The sequence below is a fragment of the Glycine soja genome, chromosome 10 (assembly GCF_004193775.1).
Source record: "Glycine soja cultivar W05 chromosome 10, ASM419377v2, whole genome shotgun sequence".
NCBI classification, from domain to species: domain Eukaryota; kingdom Viridiplantae; phylum Streptophyta; class Magnoliopsida; order Fabales; family Fabaceae; genus Glycine; species Glycine soja.
In genome coordinates this window covers 30,555,434-30,581,623 of record NC_041011.1, presented here as the reverse complement: position 1 = coordinate 30,581,623, position 26,190 = coordinate 30,555,434, and the positions used below count along the sequence as shown (strand labels likewise).

At 30.9% G+C, this 26,190-nt stretch overlaps 3 protein-coding genes and 1 long non-coding RNA gene across 6 annotated transcripts; 3 read left to right on the top strand and 1 right to left on the bottom strand.

Annotated features, from left to right (window-relative positions):
* Positions 1 to 3,489: 3,489 nt before the first annotated feature.
* Positions 3,490 to 7,073, bottom strand: LOC114369161. Its single transcript, XM_028326348.1, has 2 exons — positions 6,829 to 7,073; positions 3,490 to 3,887 (listed from the first exon to the last, which is right to left on the bottom strand). Exons 1-2 carry the CDS (start codon positions 6,899 to 6,901, stop codon positions 3,670 to 3,672), a joined length of 291 nt encoding a protein of 96 aa, XP_028182149.1. The 5' UTR covers positions 6,902 to 7,073; the 3' UTR covers positions 3,490 to 3,669.
* Positions 7,074 to 7,990: 917 nt separating this feature from the next.
* Positions 7,991 to 11,564, top strand: LOC114369413 (probable pterin-4-alpha-carbinolamine dehydratase, chloroplastic). Its single transcript, XM_028326644.1, has 3 exons — positions 7,991 to 8,481; positions 10,744 to 10,936; positions 11,356 to 11,564. The coding sequence occupies exons 1-3, from the start codon at positions 8,116 to 8,118 to the stop codon at positions 11,445 to 11,447; spliced, it is 651 nt and encodes a 216-aa protein (XP_028182445.1). The 5' UTR covers positions 7,991 to 8,115; the 3' UTR covers positions 11,448 to 11,564.
* Positions 11,565 to 14,260: 2,696 nt separating this feature from the next.
* On the top strand, positions 14,261 to 18,760 carry LOC114370312 (superoxide dismutase [Fe], chloroplastic-like). 2 transcript variants are annotated; one of them, XM_028327621.1, is made up of 9 exons: positions 14,261 to 14,414; positions 14,472 to 14,512; positions 15,927 to 15,995; positions 17,154 to 17,342; positions 17,420 to 17,591; positions 17,708 to 17,829; positions 17,952 to 17,978; positions 18,092 to 18,115; positions 18,212 to 18,760. In XM_028327621.1, the coding sequence occupies exons 1-9, from the start codon at positions 14,333 to 14,335 to the stop codon at positions 18,416 to 18,418; spliced, it is 933 nt and encodes a 310-aa protein (XP_028183422.1). In that variant the 5' UTR covers positions 14,261 to 14,332; the 3' UTR covers positions 18,419 to 18,760. The 2 variants fall into 2 exon arrangements, with proteins under 2 accessions (XP_028183422.1, XP_028183423.1); XM_028327622.1 differs by having other exon boundaries at positions 14,262 to 14,414; positions 14,475 to 14,512.
* Positions 18,761 to 19,678: 918 nt separating this feature from the next.
* On the top strand, positions 19,679 to 24,811 carry LOC114371024. Of its 2 annotated transcripts, none has more exons than XR_003657987.1 (6): positions 19,679 to 19,807; positions 19,994 to 22,465; positions 22,945 to 23,005; positions 23,853 to 23,918; positions 23,998 to 24,324; positions 24,411 to 24,811. It is a non-coding gene; the product is annotated as an uncharacterized LOC114371024 (long non-coding RNA). The 2 variants fall into 2 exon arrangements; XR_003657986.1 differs by having other exon boundaries at positions 19,681 to 19,807; positions 24,556 to 24,811.
* The last annotated feature ends 1,379 nt before the right edge of the window (positions 24,812 to 26,190 follow it).

Sequence of the window (26,190 nt, the reverse complement as noted above, 5' to 3'; positions counted from 1 at the left end):
AATAATGATTTTGCTTAAATCCCCACGCAGTGGTTATTTTAATTATGATTTGAAAATATTATTAAATTATTATTATTATTTATTTAGTTTCTGTTCTTTTTTTCTTTATTTATCTTTTAATTAATTGCAACCATACCCTCTCATTGCACCTTACAAAATCACCTATTATTTTTTACAAAGATATAGAGGATTGAAGCCTTATGCTTTCTTGCGTTACGTATTTTGATGAGTAATACTTTTGAACCCTTTTACTTGACTGACATTAATTTGTTGATAACAAGCATGAGGATTTTCGGTTGTGATGGACAATGAGGAACAAAAAGTATAATTTTTTATAAACAATGATTAAATAATAAACAAGAAAATTTAATTATTTAAATCATGTTTTCATAACTGTTAAAATTTTAATTAATCATGATTAAATTAATTTCTTGGAGTTACAACTTTTTCCTTTCATAAATAAGATGATAGAAGATGATTTACTTATTCTTTATCTCTTTATTATTATTATTCTTCCGCATTGTTACCGCCAGGTATATAAGGTTTTTATAATTTTTATGCATTTTTTAAAGATTATTTGTCTTTATTATCAATTGTGTGTGTTAATATTTTCTAAGATGACCTTTTTTAGAAATGCATGTGTTGGTTTTGGAGTTTCACAACAAAATTAACACCTAAAAAGATATATTTATAATATTTTATAAATGTAAATACCTGGAATTTTAATATTGGATTTGATAGGACATAATAAAATTCAAACTACTTTTTTTTTTCCTATTTGGTAGACTGGGTGCAACCTGAATTAGCATTCAGAACTGATCCAAATGCAAATGTCGTTATACCGTATGTTTCTTCACTAGTGATAATTAGAAACCACATTTCATATAGCTTTTCTTAAAATATTTAAATAATTTACTGATTACTAAACGTAAATAAAATTATATTGCTTAATCATAAATATTAATGAAGACATATTAAATATATGATTGCCTAATAACAATCTTCATGTATAATATTAAACATCAGTAAAATGATTTATAAAATAGAATTTGCAAATACAACCTAACGTATCAGATTCCAAATTATTTTCTTTTTAGATTAAATTTTGCAACTAATAATATATTTAAATATGAATTAAATGATTAATTTTTCTGAAATATTATTTACATTATTGAACCTTAAATATGAATTAAATTATACAATTTAAATTTTCGTAAAAAAAAATAATACAATTTAATTAAATGATAAAAATAAGAAACAAACATTTTCTAAAAATCCGATTAAAAATCCTAATATTATTATTAATAAATATTACATTACATTTTTTATTTATAATTTTTTTTAAAAAAATATGTTTTTCATCATAAAAGAAAAAATGATTACCATTAATTATAAAAAAAGAAAAAAAAAGATAGTACCTGTATAATAATATTGATGATCTTATTTATTTTGGCTAATAACTGAGACAATCATAAGTTTTTTTTTTGTGATTTCTGTGGTTTAGTCTTTCATGTAACATTGTGATTTTATGTATATAAAATAGGATTATAAATTTATTACTTAAGTTTCATTCTTTTGCCACTAAATTTTTAAACTTTTACGCATTTTACCATCATTATGGGACACAAAAAATGTTAAAGAAAAGTAAAATGATGTTAATTTATTTGTTACTAATGTGATGATAAAATGCATAGAAATGAAAAATTTTGGGTGACAATATTTGTGAAATATTGAAAGTTAATGATAAAACTTGTGAAAGAATCTTTAGTGGTAAAATTTGTGAAATGATAAAAGTTATGTGATAAAATTTGTAATTAAACCTAAATAGTGTTAATAATGCTTGTTATGAGGGAGTAAAAACACTTATCTTTTTAAAGTTCATATACCAAAATATTTAATGGAGAAGTACATGCACTAAAACAAAAAATTTTACAAAGTGCATAAACTAAAAGCATATTTTCCCCTAAAATAATTAAGTCATTTATTTTAATCATCTTAATTAGGATTCAATTCTTAATTATACACATGAAAAATAAAACTTGGTAGATACAAATTTAATGTATCATTATTGGACAAAAGTAACAATAAAATGATCTAGAAACCACAGTTGGGTCCCTTTCTCAAATCAGAAAAAAAAAAAAAAAACACAATCACTTTTATCAGATCTGCAGAAAAAAGAAAAAAAAAATAAGCAAACTGATTTTGTCGTCGGAATTGGGGTCTCATAAGGGGTTGGGGTTGAGTTTGGAGTCAAGGGTCTAGGAGGAAGAAGAAAGATTGGCAACAACACCAAATCAGAAGTTTGTTGGAATTGGAAAAGGCAAATTGGTAAAGGGAGGGAGAAAGTGAAAAAGAAAAAAAAAGGACAATCTTAATCATTTAGTCTAATATCTTTTAAAAGTTTCAACAAACATTTAAAGGCGTTTCTTTTTTAACCACAACAAAGCAAATTACCATAAATCACAATAAAATAATAATAAAAATATTGGCATACCATCATTTAACGATATAAATAAATGATGGAAACTAAAATCATATTGAAAAAAGTTTAGATATTTTGATCAGTCAAAATTTTATTTAGAAACTAAAATCCAAAATTTAAAAAAGTTGAAGAACTAAAATCTTAATTTATCTTAACAAATATTACAATATTAAGACTACTGCCGGTTGGGTATTATTACTTGTTCTGTTTTGTAAACATCCTATTAGGGGGGTGTCAAAAGCTCATTTTCTACGAAAAATGAAAGGCTAGAAATTGGATGATAACATGATAAAATACATTAATTTTTTTCTCATTTATTATAAATAAAAGGATGAGGAAAATTACTATGTAAATTAACAATAAACAAGCCTTAAATCAAACAATTTCTCTGCAATTATCATTTCCTTCAACAACTTTATTCACACACAAAAAAAAGTATAATTTAAGTAATTTATTTCAAAAGAAAAATAAGAAAACAAATACAACACTTCAGTGAAACTGCCTTTTTAAAAATTAATGATTGTTTCAAGGGATTTAATTATTTCTGTGATGAAATTTGATGTTGCAATTGGCAATCTGAATATATTATTTGATTCCTTTCGCCAAGATATTATTTGGGCCATTTGGAGTTGAATTTTGAAGCAAATATTGAAAGTCATGACTTAAAACTGTGTGGATGACGCATGTGAAAATGTGTGGATGACGCGTGGTGGCTGGGATAGAAGGTAGTTGCTGAGGTAGAAGGTGGTGTCTAGGATGAGAAGGTAGTGACTGTATTTTGAAGTTTTTATTTGCAATTTTGTTTGCAAGAAAAAAATAGTTATATGCTACTTTTTCACTATGGTGCACCCTCACATCATAGACCCTTTATTTTAATCATACGGCACAAATTAATTTTCCCCACCATGCAAGACCTATTCCACTCACGAATATTAGCCGCGGTCTACCTTAATATAGAAACTTAGAAAGCTACAAATGAGAACCGATTGCAAAAATGCAAAACAAGAGAGTGTCCAAGCACGAGTATTTGATCGTGCAGAGAAATTGATTATTATCAGATATATTTGGAAAATCCATATAGAAGGTTGAACATAAAGTCCAAAGCAATAATGAACAGCAAAATCCATAGGCTAGTCTAGGATCCCCAAATCCACCTTATTGTTGCAAATGGAAGTAAAAAGACGAGCCTAGCTAGAAGCTGTCTTCTTTTGCTGGAAAATGACAGCATACACTGGAACTGCAACCCCAATGCTGAAAGCAGTGAATACAGCAAGGGACATTTTCAACCCCTGGTGCTTCATCCTGTCCAAGTTGTACATGTGCTTTGCATGAAGATAATAGGGCTCATCATGGCCATGTCCACCTCCCATCCTCTTCATGCCAGTTGAATGAAAACCTCTGCTCACTGTCAACATAATAGTGTTTTCTAGTAAGAAGGTGAATTCTGATGAAAACAGTGAATTTCCAAGGATCTAAAATGGGTATTGATATGCAAACACATACACACTCAGATATCAATAAATGTTGATGATTATATAAAAATTAATAATATTTTTACTAAATCAAATGTCTCCAAGTATATGTAAATTTAAAAGACGCCAATTTTGTGATTCGGCAATAACAGTCTGAATCACTGGGAGAAAGCAGACAACTCATCACCATTTTTGCCCTTTTGTTCAACTTTGACTACCCCACAGAAGTTTACGGTGACTTTTAGATTTCATACCTTTCACCCATGTTCACATTTCACAACCTTTCACTTCAAAGATTGACCCAATACTGCTCAGTCCCTTTGCATCACCCATCTCTGGCAGGCCATACATTTTCTGGTGTGGCTCCTCTTTGGTGCAGCCAACAGAGCACTCAACCTCAGCTTCAGCCTCTCATTATTATTGACTAGTCAAATTATGCTTTAGATTGATGGTAATTATGTATCTAGACCATTACTTTAGTTGGGTATTTTTTAAAATTTTGAGCATTTAGATTAGTATAAATTACATAGTTGAGGTTGAAGAATATATATATATATATATATATATATATATATATATATATATATATATCATTTTGATATAGCAGCCATCCCTGGTATAGCTTTTATGGGGCCAGCTACTCCATGCCATAAATCTTTTAAAAATATTTCTAGGGGTTTAGAAGGAGTACTGTCGCAAAACCTGCATTAACTGCACTGGAATGAAGTTGAGCAAACCATTATAGCTGCAAGATGCGCTTACAACAAATCCCTTATTGATATATAGTATAACCTAATGACTAATACTATAATATTAAAATGTTATATGCATTAACTGCATTGGCATGATAACTAATTATTCAATATTTTGCTCCTGTATAATATCAGATACTGCTAATTAAGCCCAAAGTCCAAGCTTAGTCTATGTCCACAATAACTATGTCTTATCACCCTAGGTGGGTTGACAGGCTTAATTTATCTCTACATTTATAACAATTTTCTATAACAAATGTGAGAAATACAGCCAGATTTTCAATCATGTAAAAAATGAAAGCTCTAGACAGAATTCAAATCGCAACCTTATAAATATAGTAAATATTTAGGCAGCAACTGGACCAAGAAATGATAGGCATTAAAGACCCAAGATATATTTTAAGGGTATATTTTGATAGAGAAGGGCCCTTGTTTGGGAGTGCTTAGAGAAAAGGGGTAGAAAGTGAAGGATTATCATGTAATTATCCAAGACTTCTGCCTTATGCATTTTCATGGATACTTTTTGAACATCAACTTGGAAGATTGAAAGTAATCACAAACAATTTAACACAGCAAAGGAAAGTTACTGTTAATTCCCCATCCCCTTCTCTTCTCTTCCCTTTTATTTTCTTTTGATTCCTTCTCATACCAACTCTCAAACATAAAATAAACTAAATGCCCTATAAATTTGGTAGTGGATACTGGATTTGGAACTTGAAACCTCATTATAAAAATGTGAGTTTAACAACATAAAAGCATTTATACTAAAATCTCAGATACGTAAAGAAAACTAAGTAATTCACAAGAAACAAATTAAAGCCCTCCCAACACTCTTTCTTGCATAGAAAACTCCACAAACAAAGATTTAATTTAACTATGCCTCCATTTAATAAAACAAAGCTCTTCCAAAAGCCAACACCTCTGTACCATCAACATTACCACCAACTAATATATAAATTAAACCCATAGCTGAACTTTTCCAATATTCTACATTTTGCAGCTATAAAAAGGGCAATTCAGTGCACGAAGCTCCCACTTAGAGGGGTCTATATATTGAAGGGTAGATGTATGCACCAACTATGCAGTTATACGGATTGAAGGGTAGATGTATGCACTAACTATGCAGTTATAACCCCCACATTCAGGAGAGCAAAAAATCAGCAAACACGCAACAGGAAATAAGACTCCTTCTACCCCAACAATTATACCACTTTCATGCTGTAAAAGGGACACATAATCAAACACAAGAAATTCCCCAAAGTTAAAGGTTACATGGTCTCAACTCTCCAGCTCCCTTGTTTGAACTACCTTCGCCATCGCTCACGAGTCATGACCAACCCCAACCCCAACCCCACTACATTTCCTCTTGAAATTCACCAAGCTCAACCTCCTCTAATCTACAGAAACACACAACCCGTGACCCACAAAGTGGCACTCTCAAACCAAGACCTTGCCCCCCTTTTGGTCCAGTTTTCTACATTCAACTAGAAAACATCCCTCAACTCAAGTCACCCCCAACACCTCTCCCACACCAAACTCTACAATCTCCAAAATTGAAATCAGCACGAATCACACATCTAATCAAACCACACAGTTTATGTCTCTCACTGATTGCATTTCATTTCCAGCGTAGGTATATAAAATTTATTGAAATTATTGAATTGAATCCAATTAAAAAAAAGAACCAACCAAGGTTTTAAATATCGGTCCGTGACCGTGATTTGGGTCACAGCATCAAGGTTTTTTAACTGTCTGCGACTGCAACGCGATGACAATTGGGACGGTATCGGCCGCATTTGTCCGCGATTTGCTGCGATATTAACAAATGCGACGCAACCGTGACCGATATTTAAAACCTTGGCACCAACAATAACATTCAATACAGTACAAACAGCAACAAACTAATTTGATTTTGTTTCTGAAACCAGCACACCCTAAAAACTAAAAAAATAAAAGTAAGAAAAACCTCACCCAATAAAAAAAGCAAAATCTGCTACATCCTTAACCAGATTCATCTTAAAACAACCAAAAGGAACACCATCGTACAGACAAAAGATTGCATCAAATTTCGCGAATTGTTACACATCACGATAAAAAAAATGAAGGAAAGGGGGGATTTGACCTGAGTTAGAGAGGGAGGATTCGGAAGAAGCGACAAGCTTCGCGGCAGATCTGAGAGCGTTGCTGAAGGCCATTGGTATGGAAGATTGGATTTGAAAGTCACGCGCTTGAAAATGAAACGGTTTCCCTACACGCCTATTCCTCGTTCAACTTTGTGTTGCGTCTCTTGCGAACGTTCGCCGTTCGACTGTTGTGGAAAAGATGAAAACCCTTGCCTTGCGTGGCTTCTTTGTTTCGATCTAACCCACTTTTTTTTTTTTTTTTTTTAAATTGGACTCTTTAGTGGTTAAGCTAGGGTTAAGTGAATTATTAAAATTTAAAAGCGAAACTAAAAATATTTTAACTTTTAGAAAAATGAAAAAATAATTTGGGAAGCTCTATTACAAAGCAAATTGCTGTTCTGAAATATTTTAATTCTTACCAAAGTAAAAAATAGTTTTTAAATATTCAGACTTTGTTGATCCAATTAGAATCAACCTCTAACCCAATTTGAATTTGATAATAAAATTGTACTTACCCGTAAATCTTACCGTGATATTTTACATTAACAATATATCTTTAAAATACGGTGTATTTATTGTTTTAGTATATTTTAGAATTAAAAAATAACAACATTTTATAAAATTATTCTTATTTTGTCACAAATATTTCTTTTTGAGGTAATTAAAAAAAGTAACAGTACAAATATTTATATAAATAAAAAATAGATTTATCCCCCAAAAGAATTAAAAGTTTTTATCCCTTTTAATTTATTTTAAAAAACATTTTTAATATTATAAAAGAATTAATACATTTCTACTTTTTCTCTCTTTTATCAACCCATTCAAACAAAAAAAAAGACATTTTTTTGCTATGCACAAAAATAAAAACAATAAAAACATTCTATTTGTTCCCAATTTTTTCCTTTCTAATTTACAGCATCTAATCAAAGGTTTAAAAACTGAAAAATATAGTTGTGGCAGAGGAAATACAATAGTGTTTTTTTTTTTAAGTATAATAAAGGATGAAATGGAAATTCATCCCAACCACTGATTCAAGCCAACAAGAAATTCAACAAACAGAGAAAGAATTGCATTATACTAGAGTTCCCTCCACCACTAGATAACATAATAATAATAATAATAATAATAATAATAATAATAATAATATATTGTTGTTGACCACCACACCACACAACACAACACAAACACCCTTCGTTCCATTCCACTCGCTAGCCACAAACCAGTTCCATTTCATCCATTCCAACTTTCCAACCCAATCAACCACAACACACTGTGTGTTTGTAAAAATGGCCATCACAGGCAACCTTAACTTCAACCTCAACCTAGTACTTCCTGTGGCACGCCATATGGCGTGCCCTCCACGCGTCCCGTCGTTTCTCTTCACTCGCGGTCGAGGCGCGTGGTCCCCCTCGCTTCTGGTCACGCGCGCCATCGACGCTAACGAGTTTCTGGGGGATTTCGGGGCGCGGGACCCTTTCCCCGCCGAGCTTGAAAGCTCGTTCGGGGACAAAGTGCTGGGATACGGCAACACTGAGCACAAGATTCTTATTCCCACCATTACTGCTCTCGGTCTCTCGCAGCAGGAGTGTGCTCCCGTTTCTTCTGCGCAGCCCCCCATCTCGCTGGATGACGCCCAGACTCTCATTAGAAAGGTCAGACAACATTTCCTTACCCATATTCTTCATAGCAAGAGTAGCATACCTGCATAAATTTAAGGTTTATTTTATTTCTCTAATTTAATTTTTTAAGTTGAATTTAGTTTATTATTATTAAAAAGTTTAATTAAGTCCTTAAATTTTTAAAAATATTCTATTTTATCTCTTACTTTTAAAAAGATTCGAGTAGATCTTCTATTTTCTAAAATTAGTTTAATTTAATCCTATTTTTTCTTTTATTTTGCTCCAAAAATTTTGAAAAATAAAATTGAATTTGATTTATAATACACAAAATTGAACCATCTTAAAAAAAAAGAAATCTAATTAAAACTTTTAAAAATAAAAGGATGTAATTGAATTATTTTTAAAAACTATAGGATGTAATTAAATCTTTCTAATAATAGGAGAACTAAATTAAACTTAGAAATGAAATTAGATGACCAAAATTATAATTAACCAAAATTTAATTTAATATAATTAACTAAATTAATCAATTTTTTTAATAAGAGTAACTTAGTTAAATATATCTTATCTTATATTTATTTGTACGAAGCCTCATCCTGTTTACCACCTGCTTTTTCTTTTAATTTTTTACAATCATCGTACTGTGAGAAATAAAATAAATTTAATAGTGGCAAAAAAGAGATAATTAGAACACAGCAACAATAATATTATTTATGAAAATAAATACATGCACCGAATAACAAACAATAAAACAAAGAGTAAATAAAATTCAGAAAATGAGTTCAGAGTACCCTGATTTGAAGCACCCAATGTGTTATCCCCAGAGAGAACATTTAACCGCACTGATATTTAAAATTTGATATGCTCTCCTCCCATGATACATCAACCCACTAGATTGATCTTGTGCAGAAAAGGATTCCCGAAAAAAAAAACATCAATGCTTATGTTAGCAAACATGTGTTAAACAGTATGTTATTAACATTTTTCTTCAGAAAAATTATTATATAATTGATAGTTCCGGACACTACTTATCCGTACAATGACAACACCAGTCTTATCCCACTAGGATGCTACCGAAACAGTCCCAAGCCTGTGTTATGAAGGTTGTGTTAGGTCTTTGGCAGCCAACTTAAAACTCGTTGATAAACCAAACATGGATTATTCTTGGCACACTACTTATCCATATAAGTCGATAATATTAAACTCAGAAGTGTAAATCTGGTATAATGTCGTGTATTTTGGGATGATGTGTAAATCAGGTTTTGATTTACTCATAGCACTGTGCATACATAAATAAATATGCAGCAGGTGATTCTTTCTTGTAAGGACCAAAGCACTTGTCTTATATAGCTTATAATGCTTCTGTTCAGTTCTTGCTGCCAGCAATCCCCTTTAGTAAGTGATTTACAAGTACCGTTGTGAGCCCTTGTTGAAACCATGAACTTGGAGTTGTAATGGAGTAGCCCCCTTTCCTTCTAAACTTTATTTGATCAAATATATAAACACACACACACACACACACACACACACACACACACACACACACACACACACACACACACACACACATATATATATATATATATATATATATATATATATATAATAAATTAAAATGAAGGTTAGCTTAAAATTTTATACAAAGCATATCTCCTAAACTTGAGTTGATGAGGATTGAACACTTAACCAATTGATCAAAAGATTTTGATACCATGAAAAAGTACAAGTCATTTTTTGCCATTCATTAGAGTATATATACATTATACAGACTGCATGTGAAAGGTTATATGAAGAAATACGGGCTCTTAATTTGTGAATACGGTGTTTGAATGCAATGCTACTCCATATATGATGAATATAATATTTGTGATCAAAATCGACAAGCCAACCAATTTTATGGTGCTCTGTTCTGAAAAAAATTATGGATAATATTGAAAAAGTATTTAGTTGGGCTTTTATAGTCACAGTGTATGTTAATTTTTGCCTCTTCAAGTTTTAAAATCTGATCCTGTTTTTGCAGCACATGTGGTTATGTTTATTTACTAGAAACACAAATTACCAAGATATTTCTTTCGAGTTGTTTACAATGGTTGAACATGCAATTTTTTATTTGGAAAGTGAGTTGATGTATAATTGTTCTGGATAGCTTTCAGTTAAAATTAGCATTTTCAGTGGTCAATACTAATTTACATGTCCTTTTATTATATTTATTTAAAGAAAAAGGAAGTTTGGAATAACTACCTGATTGTCCATTTTACTTTTTCCACCTTCTTAAATTTCTCTTCATTTCTGCAGGTTGTGGGTTGGAGACTTGTGAATGAGGAAAATGGACTTAAAATTCAATGCTTGTGGAAATTGAGAGATTTTAAATGTGGGGTTGAACTCATTAACAGGATCTCTAAGGTTGTAGAGGCTGAGGGCCATTTCCCAAATATCTACTTGGAGCAACCAAATCAAGTGAGAGCAGAACTATGGACAGCTTCCATTGGTAAGCAATAAATTTGCACCCTTCTTGTGTTTCCACATTCAATTTCATAGAATATTTTCATTTTAGTTGCATCCCATAAAGATATCAATATACTCAATTTCTTTGATTTTATTTTGTTTAGCATTTATTTCAGTTATTGGTTACAAGCTCCTGGTAGAGGGGTTTCAACATCCCCTAATGAAACATCACCTAGGCCATAGTAGGTTCTAGTACCAATGTGTGTGTATAAGAGTTATTCATTATATATACATCATATATAGGAGTTGAATGAGAACATTTGTTGTGAAAAATGACAAATAAATATTATCAAGAGTTGTACTAACATTCTTAAGATGAGAACTGTTTTTATTATATGTGCCCCGTGTATATATATTCTCATCTTATTAACATTTCATTTGAAATGGTTCAAAATTTTGCAGGAGGTTTAAGTATGAATGATTTTATTGTTGCTGCAAAGATAGATCAGATAAAGACATCAGATCTTGTCCCAAGGAAAAGGGTTTGGGCGTAATGCCTTAATGAACTTCATAAAACATTTTGCCGCTTGATTTTCTTCAATATTGAATTACCACTAATTTGTGTTATTTGATTAAATCTATTATTCTTTACTTTCATTTTTTAGTGTTCACTCCACAAGCCTGGGTACATGTGTCATGTCTATTCTTGTTTGGTTAGTGTATTCAACTTTCAGCATCCAAAAACTATATTCTTAAGTCTAAACCACCCCCCACAAAAAAAAAAAAAAAGTCTAAACCACCCATATTTATACCTCACATGCATGCATAAACTTGGAGGGTTCTACTAAGAATTGAACATTCTGATTTATGACTCATTTGTGTGAAAAAGACCTACAATTTCTTGTGGAAGTATTTATACTTATGTCACGTGACAGTCTCAATTTTCTCTAAAAAATATTAAATGAAATTCAATTATATATTTAATTATCTTTTAAAAATATATAATTGATTCGTTAAATTTATAAAAATAGATATAATAGATACTTTTATTGTATAAATGATTCTGGTAAACCAATTACAATAGTTAAATATATAATCAATCATAAATTTAATTATTTTATCAACTAAATGTATACATGATTCGGTTGTAAATCAATGACAATATATATTTTCAAATGTAAATTTAATGTGCATTATAATTAGTTATTAATTCGAAAATTTACAAATTCTAAAAATTATTGTTAAACTTATACTTATAATTAGTAATTAAATTTTCTATTAATATAATTTCTATTTAAATAATTATAGACACAATATGAATTTTGTAATTGAATATATATATATATATATATATATATATTTATAATATATTTAGACCCAATTCTAAGAATTATAATTATACTTTCTTTTTAACAAATAATTAATAGATAGTATTTTACCCAATTCTAAATATCTCTTATTAGCACAAGATTTTTAAAATTTTATGAAATAATTTTATAATTATGGTGTTTTAAAATTTACAAATTCTAAGCTTTTTTTAAGGTAATTCTAAGAATTATTATTACACTCATTTGTAATTAACGATTAAATTTGCTATTAATATAATCTCTAATTAAAGAATTATAGGCACAATTTATGAATTTTGTAAATCTTTAATATATTATTACTTTGTAACACAGTTTGCTATTAGTTTAAGCTCTATTTAAAGTTATATTACTTTTTATAATTACAAATGATCTATTAATGAAGTATAGCAAATAATATTAATTGTGCGGTTCTATTTTCTTTATCAAATGTAAACTATCAAATAATCAACTCTAAGAAGAAATTACTACTGATGTCCAAAAAATGCAAGCAACATCAGATCAGATTACATAAATAAATTCAAAGCACTAGAAAAACATTATTCAACTAATTCAAAAATTTAATCATATTATTCGGTTGGGAAATAACAAAAACTAAAATTAAGTAGTAAATGACAATCTAACATGACAATGCCAAAATATTCAGGACTTCACAATCATCCCCATAGTGAAGAGAATAATCACGTAAATATTGGACCAAAACAATATTTGCACTAAACTAATTATTATTTTAAGCCAATACCAATTAACTCATCCGAGATCAGTCGTAGAAGTTAAAAAATACGAGTCATTAAACAAGATAGTTACTTTCCATAGTATCATGTATGAGGGTATTCTCCTAAAAAAATGTACGAGGATATTAAGGTAATTTTCTTCTGGTATGCTTAATATGTCTATCTCTGTGCTTTTGATGTAGTAGAGTGATTGACGGAAATGAATACATGTAAAAACATTCCGACAAGAACCCCTTTATATGCATGCACTAATTACTTCAAAAATCTAACCCTTTATATACATATACATAAGTCAACAGATCCATGAACCTTATCTTAAATTAGGAGAATGTTAATCTGAGATCATATAATGGTGAAATTAAGATAAGATGGATTCCTTAATCTTTATTGAGATCATTAAATCTTTAAATGGCCCACACCTATTCGGTCCAATGTAGTATATATATATATATATATATATATATATATATATATATATATATATTAGAATGATATCTATATTTTTGTGCATTAGTTTTATCTCTTATTTTATTTTATTTATTTTTCTATGTATCTTTTCCTTAGATAATTATCTCATATTTATTTGAATAGAAATAGAGTGGAAAGAAATAAGAAGAAAAAAGATAGGATAAAAATCTCATTTTTTTTCAATTGTTTAGAGAAATAGAAAATGAATTATTTTTTGCTAACTAAAAATTTATTTTCCAAAAAATTGGTATGAAATGAGAAGAGAATAATCTTTTCTTTTTCTTTTTTTTGTTTTAATTTAAAAATAAATATTTTTAATATTTTAAAAATAATAATAAATAAGTATAAAAAATTATATGATTTATTTATTTCTCTTTATTCTCTTTTCACTTGCCCAAATAAGTAAAGAAAACTTATTTTTTTTTTCCTATCAATCTAAACAATATATTTTTTTCATTATTTTTTTTAGCTTTATTGTTTCTCTTCTCTTTTTTATTCCTAAAATGCGATAGATAAGTAGAAATGAGAAACAAAGATAAAAATGAAGTAAGAGGACAAGTAGAAACCAAAATCACCATTGTACAAGGTATTCCATGAGAGTACTTGGGGCAGGTTTGGTTTACGGCTACAAATGTTGCAAAACACGTTGGAATGCAAATTTAACTAATAAAAGTAAAATTAACGCAAAAACAAAGATATTTTTTGGTAAAATTTTTGTTCCAAAAGTAATTCTGCAACTAAAACTAATGTATGAGAGTTGTAACATGTAAAACCCATTTCTACGGATAAAATAAACATTACGTGTTACACCCCAGTACATTAGGAGAGCCAAAAGTTTTTGAAAGAGCAGAGTGGAAAGCAGAGGCAGAAGAGATGAATTTGTTATCATCGCCTTCCAGTGCCGCTTCTACTTCTCTATCACCTTCCTGTTTTCTTCCTTGCTACCCTCATCATGGTTTCACTTCTCTCTCTCTCTCTCTCTCTCTCTGACATGGGTTTCTGGTTTGGTTAGCAGGGTTCTCTTCTGGTACCTTCAAATTCTCCAAGAAAGAGGTTTGCTTTTCAACTATTATACCTCACCCTCACCCCCATTTCCACTCCCAACACACAATTCTATAGCATTTTAAGAAAATTTTTCCTTTTCTTTATTAAATAGAAAAAGATTAAAGTTAATTGATTTTTATTGTATCATGTCATGTGCTGATGTTCCTTTTGCTGTTGCTGTTTTTACCAATGGTGTGTTTGTAAGAATCAGAACCCATGTTGAAATTAAAATCTAATAACAAACACACTTTTTCATATAGTGTGCCCTTTTTGGTTGAGCTCTTGCAAATAAGTAGAAACTTGAACCCTTTATTTCTGTGCACAAGAGAAGGCTTAGGAATAGGATATTTGTTATTGTTTTGGGCTTTTTAGTCATGAACAAAATGCTTAAAAGATTTCCAATTGGTTTGATAATGATATTTTAAATATAATAATGTGGGAAGTGCATTTGAAAGAGGATATTGATCTTTTTTTCCTACTGGTATTACCATTGGTCAATTGTTGTCTTCCAGAATGTATTTTAAATTTTGAGGGCTTTCAAACACTCTTCAAAATACATACTCATTTCTGTCTCCTGACATAGGCAAATGTGAAATATGTGATGCTAGATGTTTGTATCTTTCCCACTGAGGTGGTTTTCAATTACTTGCTTACATCTATTCATGTGAAACTCAAATCTGTTAGAACTTGTTGGACTAGTATCCTTTTGTGTCATATAGTTATTATGTATAGCAAGAAAAACATTTCAAATCTAGAAACCAGAAGGAGTCTTTAACTGAAAGGGAAACTTCCAAACCTATGGATGCAAAATCGGCAGTAATGTGATAGGTACATGTTAGTTGAGAACCTCGGTTAGTTAATTGTTAGATTCAGTAGTTTATTGTAATTAAGGGGCTGGATAATAAGGCATATCTTGAAGGATCGAGAGAGGGGGTATCTTGTTAATTGAGAAGAGTTAGGACCTTTGGGTATTGGGTGATCTTGAAGCTCTGCACTGTCTCTATAATTCTGATCCAGTTTCTTTCATAATGTGGAAACTGACCTATTAGAAAAATGAGTTTTGGAAGAGATGTTAAAAAATTGATATTTGAATGAATGGTTCAGAATGATGGTTTATTTCTCAATAGTACAACATAAACCTCAGAAGGTAAACAAAAATAACCTTCCATGATTCAACAATATATGGCAGAATTCTGCTCAAGTCTTACTGTCAATATAACCTTTTTATGGATTACTACTACATTTTCTGATTATAAGATACTAACAATGTCTGTTGTTTATGGTATTTGTAAGATAATATTGGACCTTTGTCTTTATTTTACTGGCTAGAAAAGCATGTCCTGTTTCAAAAATTTCATATTTAAATCACTCCTCTCCTACCCTTTCATGTTATTATTATAAGAAAATATGTTCAATACTGCAGAGTAGATGTATAAGGAAAGCTGGAAGTATCACTGCAAAGTTCGAGTTGAAGCCACCACCATATCCACTGGTAAGATCTAAAGTTTGTCCATTACTCCTTTTATTACCTATTAGAATTAATTGTGTAAGGATCCAATTGCAAGATATAGGATTTGAGGTCCATATTGATAATGAGATTTTGGTGTGGGGTTTATAAGGCTTTGGGCTCTCCAACTATAATGGCTACCTTTGGTGGTGTGGTTCTCCCATTCTTCTTACCAAATTGTCCTTCTAATTTTTAATGGGACCTCTGCTTCAATGAAACATGCCAATTGCCATAGAATTAGATTTGGCTTGGCTTTATCATTTTCAAATTTATATTTTAGCATACTATTGTTATGTATTCTTTCATCAAGAATGAAAAAATTAAGAACTCTTCAATTGAAGAACTCAAGCATATCTGTTTGATTTATTGGAGTGCACAAGGCCCTATAAGTTTATAACTCAACAAACATGTGTCATTGTTTGAATGTAAATCAGGCAAATATGAGTTTTATACATCTATATTATTTTTATATGTTTATACCTCTAGGATTTTTCTGATCCCGTGTTAAATGTAATTGCTTCCCCATTTTTTATTTTACACTAGTACCGTACATCTTGGTCTGAGTAGCTATGCAGAGGTTTATAATTATTACGAACTTAAATGCCTCATTGGAGGTTTTGCTTTTGCCACTATGATATGTTAGTTATTTATTTCCATTTCTTTTCTTTCTCTAATATTTTTTCAGTATAATTCCCTGCTAGAATGTTTACTGGTGTTGTTCAATAGTGATTAGTGTTTTTTCTTCCTTTTTTTTTCATTTTTTTTAACTTTTTTCATATGCTGCTGCTGCCATTTCTTCTTATGTACTTTGGTTCTTTCTTTAAGTTAATATTGCATTGAATCAGTGAACTGTATGACAGGATTAGGAAGACTTGGATTTCCATTGCTTGAGCCAGATGACTAGCTAATTAAGCTTTCCCTGGTTTACCTTAATTTCTTGGGCAGATTTCAGTTTATTACAACTGGCCATTTAATTTCTTTCCGTGCAGCATATCAATTACATCGAACTGATTAAACAATGCTACCAAATTTCATGTAGTTTTTGTAATGACCTGCTATCTGTCTTGTACTTGTGGAGATTTTATGTTTATGCTGGACTAATAATATATATTTTATCAATACTGTCATAATGAAAATTCTCAGAATTCTTTGGAGCCAATTATGAGTGAGGAGACAATCGAATACCATTGGGGGAAGCATCACAGGACTTATGTAGATAATCTGAACAGGCAAATTGATGGAACAGATCTAGATGGGAATTCACTTGAGGACACTATGGTTATTTTGTACAATAAGGGTGACATTCTTCCAGCCTTCAACAATGCAGCGCAGGCATGCATGCTTGTAATCATAAAGTCTTATTGAGGTTTCTAAACCAATGCTTAGCAATCTTGTTCAACTTATTGCAGGCATGGAACCATGACTTCTTCTGGGAGTCCATGAAACCTGGTGGTGGTGGAAGGCCATCTGGGGAGCTTCTAAAGCTGATTGAAAGAGACTTTGGTTCATTAAAAAAATTCCTTGATGAGTTTAAGACTGCTGCTTCAGCACAATTTGGTTCAGGATGGGCATGGCTTGCATGTGAGTAAATACCCTTTTGACCATACTCTAATTTTCTTGCATTCATTTTTTATTTTTCTTGGTATACCTAACCTAACAAGTGGCCTTTACCCTTGTTTTTCCTTTTTCATATATAGATAAAGAAAGCAGACTTGACGTGGGAAATGTTCTGAATCCTCTTCAATCTGGTGAGGACAAGAAGCTAGTTGTGGTGAAGACTCCCAATGCTGTGAACCCCCTTGTTTGGAACTACTATTATGTAAGTAGTAAGGATTACATAATATCCATAATTCATTTTATGTTTTGAAACATGAATGCTAGGATAAGGCTGAAGCATCATGGTTAAAATGTCTGACGAGATTTCATTTTTATCTCTTGCAGCCACTCCTTACCATTGATGTCTGGGAGGTACTAATCAAGTTTACTTTGTGTTATAGTGGATTTGAGACTGTTAAAACTATTATTTCATTTCATTGATAATAAATTCGCTGACTTTGTAATTATGTTTCACTTTTATACAGCATGCTTACTTCATTGACTTTCAGGTGAGATGTAGTTCAGATCATTATATAGTGACTAGTATTTTTGACAGTTCTGTTCAATAGATAAATATATCTATGACTGTTTTGTTATCTTTGTAGAATCAGCGCCGTGATTATATATCGGTGTTCATGGATAAGCTTGTGTCTTGGGATGCAGTCAGCTCAAGACTTGAGCAAGCCAAGGCTCTAATCGAGGAGAGGGAGAGAGAGGCTGAGAGGAAAAGTAGAGATGAAGAGAAACCGACAAGCAGTGAAGCCACTCCTGAGATATTTTCTGATAGTGACGCCGACTTGGATGCGGAATGAGTAAAAATATATTCATAAGATGTAATTAGAATTATGTATCCTTTGCACTAGCTAGGTGTGGTATAGAGGCTTAATCACTTCAAGCTGCAAATTTTGTTCTATGATAAATGTTGTAATTTAGTGCTTCATAGTTCATATTGATGGGTTATTCAAAAAAAAAAAAAAGTTCATATTGATTGCATAAAGTCTGATTTTATGGATTGTTTTGCAAAAAACAGTTCGATTTTGATGTCTGAAAAAGAAAATCTTAGTTGGGCATTGATAGCGGTATCTCTCAAGCCTATTGTATTTCATTGCCCCTCTTTCCTTGTAGTCAAATGATATGATCATTTGTTGACAGACTCTTATTGTAGAAGTAATTAGTCTTTTACGAAAAACTTCATACTATGTTATGTCATTTATATTCTCTAAGGACAAACTAGACATTTAACAAAAATGAATTTTGAGAATAAACTATCACTTTCGTCTTTTTAAGTTTCAAGGAGCATCTTTCTTAAGTGAGTCTCAAACTAATAAAGATGAAAATAAAAATAAGGGTCGATATAGTAGTGGGAGTTGAGATATATGCATGGAGATTTAGATTTGATTTTTATTGTTGACATTACTGAAAAAGAAGAAAAACCTTATAAGTAGTCTCTCAAATATTAATTAAGTAGGTTCCATCTTAATTGCCATTGTTGTATACCAAACTATAAAATTCTTTATACACACCCATATACATTGTTTTTAAATTTGTTAACTATTAATGCAACACTACATTTGCCATTCGTCACAGCTTTCCATATTCATCATCTATCATTATACCATCTATCATTATACAAACAAGACCTTGAGTGGCCACGTGTCAAGCGTTCGTGGCCTTGTTTTCCGCCTAAAAACGTCACATCTTACTACAGTGGCCCCGTGAATAAAAAATGTTTTTCTCTCTCCTCTTTTTTCACGTTTTTTAATTTTACGCTTTTATTTTTGTCCCTTTTTCGCATTCCTCTCCCCTGTTCTCTCTCCCCGTTGTGTTCCCGAACCTTCTCCGATGTGGTTCGTTTCCAAACTCCATGAAGGCCGGTTGGTTTTCTTGCTTTGTCTGTCAAAGCTTCAATTTTTGTTGTGTTCCTGAACCTTCTCCGACGTGCTTCCCCCGCCATTTTTTATTTTTATCTCCAAACTCCATGGATACAGGTTCGTTTTCCCTCATCCGATTCTTCTATGTTTTCTTTTTTTACCTCTATTTGCATTTGCATACGTTTTTCTATTTCGGTTTTTTGTTTTTTTAATGCATATTTGTTATTTCTTCTAAAGTTGCGATTTTTATCTCAGAAAGCTTCGATTTTTATCTCCAAACTCCATGTACACAGGTTCGTTTTCTTGCTTTGTCTGTCAAAGTGAATACAGGTTTGTTTTCTTGCTTCGTTTTCCCTCCCCGTCTTCTATTTTTTCTTTTTTTACCTCTATTTGCATTTGCATGCGTTTTTTTATTTCAGTTTTTTGTTTTTTCACTGCATGTTCATTGTTTCTTCTAAAGCTCCGATTTTTATGTCAGAAAGCTTTAATTTTTATCTCCAAACTCTATGTACATAGGTTGGTTTTCTTGCTTTGTCTGTCCAAGCTTCAATTTTTTTTGTGTTCCTGAGCCTTCTCCGACGTGCTTCCCCCGCCATTTTTTATTTTTATCTCCAAACTCCATGTACACAGGTTCGTTTTCTTGTTTTCTCTATCAAAGCATAATTTTTTTTGTGTTCCTGTGCTTTCTCTGTCGTGGTTCCCCCCCATTTTCGTTTTTTTTTCTAAAAAAAGCTTCGATTTTTGCCTCTATCCCTGTTGATGTGGTTTTCATGTGCTTCGTTTTCTGAAAAAGCTTCGATTTTTGCCTCAACATAGGTTCATTTTGTTGTTTTCTCTCTCAAAGTTTCAATTTTTTTTTGTGTTCCTCAGCCTTCTCCGCCGTTGCTTTCTCTTGGTTTTCTTGCATGTTGGGTTCAGATCTGCGTTTTCTTTTTACCTCTTTTTTCATTTGTATGCATTTTTTATTTCGATTTTTTTGTTTTTCACTACATCTTCATTGTTTCTTCTAAACGTGTGAGGGTACTGTGATTCTTTTGTATTTGGGTTTTTTGTTTTTCCTGTGCTTTGGCATATGATTTTGAAATTTCGATTTATTGTTTTTCACTGCATGTTCATGTTTCTTCTAAAGCTGTGAGGGTATTGTGATTCTTTTGTATTTCGGTTTTTTGTTTTTCCTATGCTTTGGCATGTGGTTCTTTTATTTCAATTTTTTGTTTTTCACTGCATGTTCATGTTTCTTCTAAAGCTGTGAGGGTATTGTGATTCTTTTGTATTTCGGTTTTTTGTGGTTCCTGTGCTTTGGCATGTGATTCTTTTATTTCGGTTTTTTGTTTTTCACTGCATATTCATGTTTCTTCTAAAGCTGTGAGGGTATTGTCATTCTTTTGTATTTCGGTCTTTTGTTTTTCCTGTGCTTTGGCATGTGATTCTTTTATCAGGATGGTTACCTTAAAATATTGGGACGGTATTTGGAGAAATCTAACATGTTGAGGCAACCCTTCACAAGGCAAGAGAACCCTTTCATTCAAACCTGTCTTCTTGCATCCTCTGCATAGCCTTTAGCGGTACCTTCTTTCTTTCATTCTATTGTATGCCTTTGTGAATTTGTTAATGTTGTTGTCATAGCTGTAGTGTTATGAATTGGTTAGTTTTTGTGATTTGTCATCCTTTTTTTTTTTTGTTTTGTTTCAGATTCTACAATGTGATAGTTCGTGTGTATTATATTTGGTTGGACCTTTTGTATCCAATGTTGTTGTGTAAATTGCTTATTTGTGTTCTACCTTAGTTGTCAATGACTTTTTTTCGTGCATGTCTATGATTCACTTTTTTTCCATTTTTTGCTTCTACCTTTCCTGTGTATTATATTAGGTTGTTTCCATTGTTGTTTTTCCCCTTATTCGTTTGATTTTACCTAAGCTTTCTATGTTCATCAACACTTTATAATGATTGATGCCACTGGCTTGAATTTGTATTCATTTTGAAAAATTAAATTGCAACCATTTGCACCATTTGTATTCTGTTGTTTAGTTAATTTTGTTTATATTTTCATATATCCTAACTGACATTGAATTTTAATTTTGACCGAGACCAACAAACTACACGAATAATAGTGTCTGACATTTCAAGTACAGGTTTGTTGAAATTTTAATATTGTTTGCAATCTTTATTGTCATGAATTGAGTTTGGTCTTTGTTTGCAATTTATAGTGTCAGCCCTAATATGTGGTTGCTTTAGTGTCTTTAGCATTTGTTGGTTATGATTTTTTTCTATGGGTGTTTACCAATGTCATTTGTAGATAATAATTTGTTTGCTTTTGTAGTAGTGGTACATTTTGAAACACCTACTTATTATTTGTGTGTGTATTCTGTTGTTTCAAATATTAAATTGCACCTTTTGTATCCATTACTGCTGAGTAGATTGCTTATTTGTGTTCTGCCTTTGCTGTGAATGACTTTTTTCGTGCATGTCTATGATTATTAATTGATTGGTGGGTTATGCTCTGAAACATGTTGGCCTTCGCAACTTAAAGTATATATTAACTTAGCCTTAACAATATCATTCAGGTTTTTTACCTAAGTTGTCTATGTCAGCTCTAATCTTTGGTTACTTTGTTATCTTTAGCATATGTTGGTTATGATTTTTTCCTGTAGATGTTTCCCAATGTTCAACACTACTTTAAAATGATTCATGGCATTGGGTTCAATTTGTATTAATATTGGAAAATAAAATTCCACCTTTTGTAGTTGAAAAATTAAGTTGCACCTTTTGTATTTGCAAAATTAATTTATACATTCTTTGGTGCATGTCTATGATTCTTTTTTCTTTAGACTTTACCTTTCCTGTGTGTTATATTTGGGAGGGTATTTGGAGAAATCTAACATGTTGCAATATATGGAGAAATCTAACATGTTGAGGCAACCCTTCATAAGGCAAGACAACACTGTCATCCAAACCTGTGTTCTTGCATCCTCTGCATAGCCTTTACTGGTACCTTCTTTCTTTCATTCTATTGTATGCCTTTGTGAATTTGTTAATGTTGTTGTCATAGCTGTAGTGTTATGAATTGGTTTGTTGTTGTGATTTGTGATCCTGTGTATTATATTAGATTGTTTCTATTGTAGTTTTCCCCCTTATTCGTTTGATTTTACCTAACCTTTCTATGTCATTCCATGAGTTCTATTTATGTTCATCAACACTTTATAATGATTGATGCCACTGGCTTGAATTTGTATTCATTTTGAAAAATTAAATTGCAACTTTTGTATTTGAAAAATTAAGTTGCACCATTTGCACCATTTGTATTCTATTGTTTAGTTAATTTTGTTTATAGTTTGGTATATCCTAACTGACATTGGTTTTTAATTTTGACCGAGACCAACAAACTACACGAATAATAATGTTTGACATTTCAAGTACAGGTTTGTTGAATATTGACTTTTTGTTTTTCTTTCTTTTGTCTTATCAAGGTAACATATAGACGCCTACAAAATCTCGTCAGTAGATTTTTTGGAATTTGTGTTTATACAGGTACTAATGACTACTAACACTTTATCCTGTGGATATCAACATGTATCATATTAATAGTCTTTGTGTAGTGACCGTCAATATTCTGATTTCAATCTTTGAAATGGGATGTCACATCCATCATAATTATTAGAGTACACTACCAGATGTCCTGACGTGTAATTTCCCGTGTAATTAATACACTACTAGATGTTTGCTGAGGTACAATTTCCCAATGCCAAAACACTACGTGTCTATTCATACACCGAAAAGTAAAAAACATCATCTTTTCCATATACACATAATTACTGTTTTTGATAAAGAGTTACTGTTATTATTTTTTAAAATTTAACCTTTGTATGTAATTATTTATTACTATTTAATTATACACCAGTAGTCATGATAAAGTAGCACGAGAAGTGTAATAATCTCGCAATAAAAACACAACAACAGTAACCATAATAAACTAGCACAGGAAGTGTAAAAGGTTATCGGTTACTTTGTACATTGTTAACTGTTCTTGATAACTGTTCACCCTCCTCCTCCCATAATTAAAACGCAATATTATATATATCTATAACCACTCAGTATCACCAAATCTTCACCCATTTGTCGAAGAAATTCTCCAAACACAAAACAATATGAATACATCATCATCGAATGTGTCTGATGCTGTAAGTTTAACTTTTCCATCCTTTATGTTTACCTTCTTATAAGTATATGCTCAAGTTTGCTTCATCATGCATCCTTTATCCTTCTATGCTTGCTCTTTTTGTTCATAGTACATGTTTGATATTGCGCATATTTATCTTCTCCTTTCAATGGGTACATCTTTGTTCACTTACTCATTACATAAACGTTTCTCATCTAGGGCCCATCAAATTTACATGTACCGAGAATTGTGCACCGATTTGACGAGTCATTCCATCTTGAGCAGGTCACGACTTTCACCCCTAAACATTTGCTTATTTATGTTAATATCAAATAAATAATATGCTTCAAATGTTAATGTGCAGAATGTCATTGAGGTTCCTTTTGCTTATCATAGACAATGGTCCCCAAATTATCCAAGTTATGTGTTATTCGACTACGAAGGAGACAAAAGCTTTATAAAGCTTCATAAATATGGTAACCGATTCTTTTTTGGCGATGGACTGAAGGAACTTAGGAGAACCCATGACATTCACGAAAGTGTTCTCATGCCTTTTGTTGGAAGGGACAAAAATACTACTTTCAGTGTGGAAGTTGTGGGACCTCTACACCAAAGGGCAGCCACAACCATAAGGCACCATGTTTTTACCATTGATGTCTCTAAAGATATGATACAACACAATTATCAATTGGTAGGTCTTTGTTAATATAATCATAATCCTTTATATTATTTATTGTTGACTTCTTATCTTTAATCACCGTGTTCCTTCTAACCTAGGTTCTGCCACCAGAGGCTTCAATTTATTTAACTGCATAAAAAAAATATATGATTGTAGATCGTGGTAGTGGTAGGCATCACAAATGGATGATCACCATGAATAATGGCCTATCATGTGTTGCTGACGCGTGGATCCATTATTTAGGTGACTGTCATTTGAAGCCTGGAGATGAGGTCATCTTCTTCTACAACATTGACCAACATTTATGGGAGGTCCTCTATAGGAAGCAAGTTAAATGGGATGACGAAGAGGATGAAGCTGAATCCCCTTGAAGAACTATTTAATTACTTATCTTTGTTTTATTTTGATATATTATGTCTGTAACTTAATTACCCTCGGGTAACGAATAATTTTTTTTTTACTTTTGTTTCTATTTAAACATTGCTAGCAACACTACAAATATTATTCTGTTATATTCTATGTTTGTGGGTTTAATTTTTCTATGCTATATTTATTATTTAGTTATATTCAATGTTGGTTGTTTCCAAATAATATCACTTGGGCTTTCGAAAAAAGCCTGCACTTTAGTGAAGGTGGTTGTTCACCTTTGCAGAACCAAGGGACAATTAAATGAAGAGCTTCATATGCTTGAAGTACATGTAAGTTATCTTTCTTTGTCTACTTTGTGATTGATTTTTATTTACTTATTGTATACATTTACTGTTGCAGACCATTGATCCAACACTAACACTTCGAAGTGCTTTCCTCTCTACTGATTAAAGTTGTCGAGGCTTATTATTTGGAATCAGAGACGCTAATTGAAGATGGAACCTCATATGTTATGTGTGTTTGACATTGTACTTTGAATTGTAATTACATTAGCAGTCTTTTCAGACAATGTTACATCTTTTTACATTAGCAGCCTTTTCAGCCTGTATTATCTGTTTGAATATTAAAATTAATTTTTTATACATTTTTTTATAGATTATTAATATTTAACAATTAAGAAACCTCAAATTTGATAATGAACACATGTTGGTGATATTCAAATAGAAGTATCAGCCCGGGCGTCCGCACAGGCAAAACTCTAGTATAACTTTATTTGCAATCTTGATCATTACATATATAAAAGTAAAAGTACTTTTAGGGCTAAAAGTACTTTTAACTTTCTTGCTATTTTTCAGGATAAATGATTAATTGTAAAAGTCTTTTGATACCAAAATTATTTATAGAAAATGTTATACTTTTATATTTTGCATTTCCAATTTATAATTAATTAATTAAATATATTATATAAAACGTTATATTTTTATATTTTAAATTTCTGTTATATAGTTAAATAAATAATAATTTTATATTTAAAAAATATTTTTTTAACTAAATTTTAACGTTTAATTGTAAAAATAAAAAATTACTCACATGATATTGTATAGATTATCTTATAATTTTATTAATCCTATAATAACATTATTTTATAAATATTAACTAAATAAAAATTATGTGTAAAATTTTATATTTTATATTTCCAATTTATAATTAAATAAAAAATAAGTTTTAATTAATAATAATTTTAGAGATAAACAGAATATAGGAATCAATTATTATCATAATTATTTTCAAGATTAATGATTGATTTGAAAAATTATTATTAATGATATCATAATTACTATAAATTATTATTAATTTATTATAATTATCATGATTTTCATAATTAATGATTGAACAAAAATATTCATAACCAGGAAACTGAGTAATTTAAAATGATATCATAATTATTAAGAGTTAACGTTTGAAAGTGAGAAAAGATGAAGATGACAATAGTCAATAGTAATTATGCCA

What these genes read in the sequence shown, in the direction of transcription:
- LOC114369161 (XM_028326348.1), bottom strand. Translation starts at nt 6,901, where the DNA reads ATGGCCTTCAGCAACGCTCTCAGATCTGCCGCGAAGCTTGTCGCTTCT. An exon ending in ATCCTCCCTCTCTAACTCAG is followed by an intron (nt 3,888 to 6,828) that starts GTCAAATCCCCC and finishes TTATGTTGACAG; the next exon opens with TGAGCAGAGGTTTTCATTCA.
- LOC114369413 (XM_028326644.1), top strand. Translation starts at nt 8,116, where the DNA reads ATGGCCATCACAGGCAACCTTAACTTCAACCTCAACCTAGTACTTCCT. An exon ending in CCCAGACTCTCATTAGAAAG is followed by an intron (nt 8,482 to 10,743) that starts GTCAGACAACAT and finishes TCATTTCTGCAG; the next exon opens with GTTGTGGGTTGGAGACTTGT. An exon ending in ACTATGGACAGCTTCCATTG is followed by an intron (nt 10,937 to 11,355) that starts GTAAGCAATAAA and finishes AAAATTTTGCAG; the next exon opens with GAGGTTTAAGTATGAATGAT.
- LOC114370312 (XM_028327621.1), top strand. Translation starts at nt 14,333, where the DNA reads ATGAATTTGTTATCATCGCCTTCCAGTGCCGCTTCTACTTCTCTATCA. An exon ending in TCAAATTCTCCAAGAAAGAG is followed by an intron (nt 14,513 to 15,926) that starts GTTTGCTTTTCA and finishes TCAATACTGCAG; the next exon opens with AGTAGATGTATAAGGAAAGC. An exon ending in TTACCATTGATGTCTGGGAG is followed by an intron (nt 17,979 to 18,091) that starts GTACTAATCAAG and finishes ACTTTTATACAG; the next exon opens with CATGCTTACTTCATTGACTT.